We start from the raw sequence: 6,000 nt of genomic DNA, 5'->3' as shown, positions 1-6,000 counted from the left end.
TTCCGGACCTCTTGGAAGGAGGCTTCCGGGCCTCTTGGAAGGAGGCTTCCGGGCCTCTTGGAAGGAGGCTTCCGGGCCTCTTGGAAGGAGGCTTCCGGGCCTCTTGGAAGGAGGCTTCCGGGCCTCTTGGAAGGAGGCTTCCGGGCCTCTTGGAAGGAGGCTTCCGGGCCTCTTGGAAGGAGGCTTCCGGGCCTCTTGGAAGGAGGCTTCCGAGCCTCTTGGAAGGAGGCTTCCGAGCCTCTTGGAAGGAGGCTTCCGAGCCTCTTGGTAGGAGGCTTCCGAGCCTCTTGGAAGGAGGCTTCCGGGCCTCTTGGAAGGAGGCTTCCGGGCCTCTTGGAAGGAGGCTTCCGGCAGGATTCAAATGTCTTTGATTTACTGATCCCCATGCATATTATGTACAATGACAAGTCTTAGGAACAAAATTATCAAAAATTTACCAATAAGATTTTATTGAATTAGTTCTACATCCGCCATTATGCGAGACAATCCGAAAAATTGCCTAGACATCGGGAATCGAACCCAGCCACCCTCAGCATGGTCTTGCTTTGTAGCTGCGCGTATTACCGCACGGCTAAGGAGTGCTGATTTAGGGTATACCACCCAGAAAGTTGATACCAAAACAACATTTAGGTTTACCAGTTTCTACACATTTGCCAGCTTCTGGTGATTGTGGTATCTGAGTTCATTGAAGTTAAAAAATAATGCACTGATGGTATATCTTTAATTAACTTTTTTCGCGATTAATCCATTGTTCATTTTGCCGCCATGCATCGTACAAACACGTACGCAATTGCTCGCACATATGCTTCAAATAAAGCCATAGGGTGAACATTTAGTACGTTACTTTCCATCAGCGCCTCCGTCCGCGTGCTTCCAGTTAGTGTTCATCCAAACAGACCGCAAATCTCGTTCTCCCCCAAACATCCGCCACCCTACGTTTGCCGTTCCCCGCTATCGTGCCACTTTAATGCGATGCAATGAACCAACGCAACGCCGCGGCACCATCATCAGAACGAGTCTGCATCGTTGTCGTCTTCGTACTAGTCGAACGAAACTGAAACAAATGTGCCGTGTTGGCTGGCAGTGCTTCGATTGATAGGCAGTAATAAAAAAAAGTTCTTAGCACATTTTCGTGATGTCTTCATTCTAGTCACAGAGGACGGGTGAACTCGTTTGAACAAAAACAAGAAAGCGATTCGTGAGGGGTGGAAAAGCTAAAAACAACGCAAACTTTCCACACAAAAGTAACACTCTGCGTGTCAGTCTGCCGGATTGGGTGGAAAAAGTGTCAGCAAAATAATAGCAAGAAGAGCCAGGCGTCAGCGAAAAGTGGGTACTAGGCGTTATTTCAAGTGGAAAGTTTCAGCGGAGTTTGGTGCCGTCTAGTCAAGGTTGTCGACGACCGACGCAGTGTGAACAGAAGACGCTCTATGTATGAAATAATTCAGTTTTGTGGAGGTTCGCACATTAGCTGTCTTGCCACGGGTGATTAAGTACTGTGATTGCGTTCTTCAGAGAATATGACATATTTATGCCGCAGAAAGTAACCGAGAAGTATCAAATTCAATCGGGAAAGAAATTGCGTGTTGGGAAACAATCTCTGGTGTGCCATAAAGCAGTGTTTCATTCAAAGGGTCCGTCTCCGGTTCATTGTTGATGTTGTGAAGCACGCAGTTATATATTTTCTACTATATAGTGAAGTGTTAGAAGTGTTCTCCCATTCGTTCCATTATATATCGTCCATCAAACATCGGCGGTGACGAAGCCCTGTTTATATGGTCGAGAGCCAAGCGTACGGACATTGACGACAACGACGACGGGAAAACGTCCGAGTGAAAAGTGCAAAGTGTTACTAAAGAAGAAGCATCGAATCGATATTTTTCCAGCCTTGGGTAGATTTCCATCTCAGTGATGGCCGCACAAATGAACGACTACAACTCGAGAAAACGTTTTGCGTTCGATATCGATATGGAGATGGAGGCGGAGGCTTCGAAGCTGATGCTGGGTAAGTACCACAGCCAGCACCTGGGTGCATATCAATTTCTAGTTTTATCGTTTTCCTATCTACGACTTACCTCTGCATATGCATATGCAACAGTCATCGTTTACGAAAGAATATTGCCATTTGGATGGGGGTTTATTTTTAAATCCGGAATGTCTGGAGAAATCTCGCACCTTTCGAGATGGTTCCACGTTCTGTTTATTGCTCATGAAGTTATGATCGTAGCAACTAGCACTAATGTGAAATGGAGTGATTTAATTCCAAGCATTCAATCGTGTTGACATAGTGCTAGGAAATGGGAGCGGAGATGAGCAAATTTGGATCGATAGAAGGTGCGTTGTTTTGGACGAAAAAGCCGGGCATCAATATTCGGTTCGTATTATGCTGATAAGGTTCATTCGATGGGGGTTTTGCGTGATAAGGGTTAAGCACTGAAGTTAAAGTGAATCCTCACTTACTCGATATTAAAAGGATCAACGAGTAAGAAAGGATTTTAAAATTAGATCAAATTGCACAATTGAAATGACGTCTGAAAAAAACAATACAAGTAGAATTTGTATTAATAAAAAAACAATTTCAATATATTGAATAAGAAGGAGTTTACTGTAGTACATATGTGGCTTGCCAGCCTTTGGTACCAAAACGCGTCATATCCACGCAACAATAATCCGAGTCAAGTGTCGAAAGGTCGAATGAGCACGTTAACCCATCGCGAACATAACTACCGTCATCATTCAACTTCAAAACCAAACATTTGTGAAGGTCTCAATTCGAGATAAGCACTTCGACGAAAGAATTCGTATTTCTTCTATTGCAATCGAACTGAGAGTCAAATTCGCATTTCAGTCAAGCGGAGCAATTCTTTTTTAATTCTAGTCGCGATTTTTTTTATTTTATTTTAATTTTGCATTGGTATTCTATTTTAGCATGAGCGTCAAGCAACTCACGCCATATTGTAGGTGCTACAAACCTAACGTGGGTTGCATCCCTCTCATCTACAAATAAATGATTGAATTAATATTAATTTTCTCTTAGACAAAGGCAACACCTTCTCTAAAAGTCCCATTTTTTGTGAATGCCAAGGGAAGGAAAGTTGAACACCCACCCGCATATTCAAAGGCTTTGTGATTTCGCAATTATTATATTCAATTAAGTGGTTGATCGAACTTTTTTCTTATTCATATATTTATTTGGTAGGCACTCTGTGTTCTTAACCGCTACTGTGCCGTGATCTACTGTGGTATTCTGCGGTACATAATAATCCACACAGAATCTATTTTTAGATACTATTATTCGTTATTGTTGTCGTTGCCAGTTCATCTTGTCGTGAGCAGGCTTGTAAAATGTCATCTGCATGTCATTTGACTAATTTGTTCATAACTTTCTTTAGAAGCCAAATTTATTCCATAATTTTGAATGTACTCATAACGCTTGAGTAGGGCTATATTTTTGTCCAAGGGTACATTGCTCTAAGTATAACATCTGAGGCTGGAGAGTGAAAACTCTCCAAAATGTCACGTGTCATTTGACATAATGTCATTTGAATGACATTTTGCCTCCCACGCCCCAGATTACATATTTACAGCAAAGTCTTGTTAGACAAAGTTGTAGGTCCATTAAAGCGCTATAAGTTCGTCATACAACATGAATTAATAGCTACCTTCTGAAAAAAGTTTTGGGAAAAATATACAAACGAATGCAAATGACATTTTACAACACTGGTCGTGAGTCCCTTGTGTCCGTTTGTCCATGTCGTGTATCAAATGATCGTTGCATTGTTCGGTTGGCATTAAATCCAGGTAACGTTGGAGCAATGCCTCCGAGAATAACTTTAAGTTGTCAGTCGTCATCAGGCAGCCGTGACGGTAAAGCGCGTACCCCAAACGCCACCGTATAGGCTGCGGATCCTGCGACTGACAAGGGTTTGGTGGAGGGCCTGGGAATCGAACCCACGACCATTCGCTTATGAGGCGAACGTGTTGCCAACTACGCTACGAACAATTTATATCCCGTTCATTATTTGAAGTAGGAGCGCCAATCCAGCGATGACAAGTTCGGTTTTCGCCAACTACACAGTCTACGGATTGTCCACAAATCGTCTTCCATCTGATCAATACCTCTTGCACGCTGCGCATCAAGCTCTGCTTGTGCCCAGCGGATTGCTGTCGATATAACCCTTTTCACCGGGTTACTGTACTGTATTCTAGCAACGTACGCAACCCACCGTAGTCGTCCGATTTTCATGGTCTGAATGATGGATTGATAGTCTATTCCACTATGGTCCAGGATACAGATTTACGCGAAAAGATGAATTTTACGTCAAAACCATATTTTTCAGAAAAAACTGTTGTTCTACAAAATTGTTTGAAATAGTAAGGCCATCATTGTGGTTCTACCAAAAAATAGGGTGGAACATCATATAAAAAAAATTGAAAATATTTTTTTTTTTTATTTCTCGGAAAATTAATATGCTATGTTCTACAAAGCTGTAGCGCAGCTTATTCCAATCAATTTTGCTAAAAAAACTTTTTGTGAAGCTCTTAAGTTGGCTGATTTAACCGATTCAACCCGGATTTTTTTTTCGTCGTATTTCAACAAAAAATTTGGACATTCTGCTTCAAAAACGTATGCAAACCATGAAAAAGTTGAAATATAAGGTAAAATATTTTTTTTTGAGATCTTTTAGGGCTTCCAAACCTTCCTTGAGTTCAGATCTTGATGATCTACATAAACAACAAAGCGTTTTACGGGGCCTCAATCCTTATTTGAAGTTGGCATTGCTACTTGAGACATAATTAAACTATTTTTTATCAAATCGCAGTGTTACCAAAACATAAACGGTACTCCAAACTATTCTTGAGTTCAGATCTTGGAGGTCTACAAGATCAACAGAGCAATTCATAGGTTCCCGAGCTTGTGTAATAGTTGGAGGAGCCCCATGGAACATTATTACAGTAGTATATACAAAATACAAGACTCCCAGAATATCTACGGTACTCCAAACAATTCTTGAGTTCAGATCTTGGAGGCCTACAAGACCAACAGAGTGATTGATAGGTTCCTGAGCTTGTGTGTTAGTTGTAAAAACCCCATGGGACGTGATTATGTCAATATATAAAAACATCCACATTCCCAGAATATCTACGGTACTCCAAACCTTTCTTGAGTTCAGATCTTGAAGTTCTACAACACCAACAGAGTGATTCATAGGGTCCTGAGCTTGCACGTTAGTTGGAGCAACCCCTTGTGACATCATTACACCAGAATATGCAAATCACAGCATTCCCAGAGTTCCTGGGGTAATCCAAGTCATTCTTGAGTTCAGATACTGGAGGTCTTCAAGACCAACAGAGTGATTCATTGATTTCCGAGCTTGTGTGTTAGCTGGAGAAGCCTCATGGAACATCATTACACCAGTATATACAAAATACAATATTCCCAGAGTATCTACGGTACTCCAAATCATTCTTGAATTCAGATCTTGGGGGTCTACAAGACCAACAGAGTGATTCAAAGGCAACTCAGTTTATGTGTTAGTTGTAAAAACCCCATGAGACATCATTACACCAGTATATGAAAATTGAAACATTCCAAGAATATCCACGGTACTCCAAACGATTTTTGAGTTCAGATATTGGAGGTCTACGAGGCCAACAGAGTGAATCATAGGATCCTGAGCGTGTGTGTCAGTTGTAGAAACCCCATGGGACATCAATATACCAGTATATACAAATCATAACATTCCCGGAATATTTACGGCGCCATACATGAGTTCAGATATTGGAGGTCTAAAAGACCAACATAGTGATTCATGGATTCTGAAGCTTGTTTGTTAGTTGGAGAACCATCATGGAACATCATTACACCATTATATAAAAATCTTGTTAGTTGGAATTGCTCAAATGGACATCATTACGTACACAATACGTAAGTACGAAAAAAAACGTGTTATTGTGATCACAAACATCGCATCCACAATTTTTTCGTTCCTTTTATCA

At 41.4% G+C, this 6,000-nt stretch overlaps 1 protein-coding gene across 1 annotated transcript in view; it reads left to right on the top strand.

The window, feature by feature from the left end:
* The first annotated feature begins 973 nt into the window (after window positions 1–973).
* LOC134207650 (AMP deaminase 2) overlaps window positions 974–6,000 on the top strand; it is a 100,878-nt gene continuing 95,851 nt past the window's right edge. Inside the window, exon 1 of the mRNA XM_062683419.1 lies at window positions 974–2,005. Coding sequence (XP_062539403.1) covers window positions 1,912–2,005 — 94 coding nt within the window. The 5' untranslated portion in view covers window positions 974–1,911. The remainder of the gene's footprint in view (window positions 2,006–6,000) is intronic.

This window comes from Armigeres subalbatus, chromosome 1, assembly GCF_024139115.2.
Source record: "Armigeres subalbatus isolate Guangzhou_Male chromosome 1, GZ_Asu_2, whole genome shotgun sequence".
Taxonomy (NCBI): domain Eukaryota; kingdom Metazoa; phylum Arthropoda; class Insecta; order Diptera; family Culicidae; genus Armigeres; species Armigeres subalbatus.
Note: the sequence above shows the minus strand (reverse complement) of the source record. Positions and strands in the feature narration are given on the sequence as shown.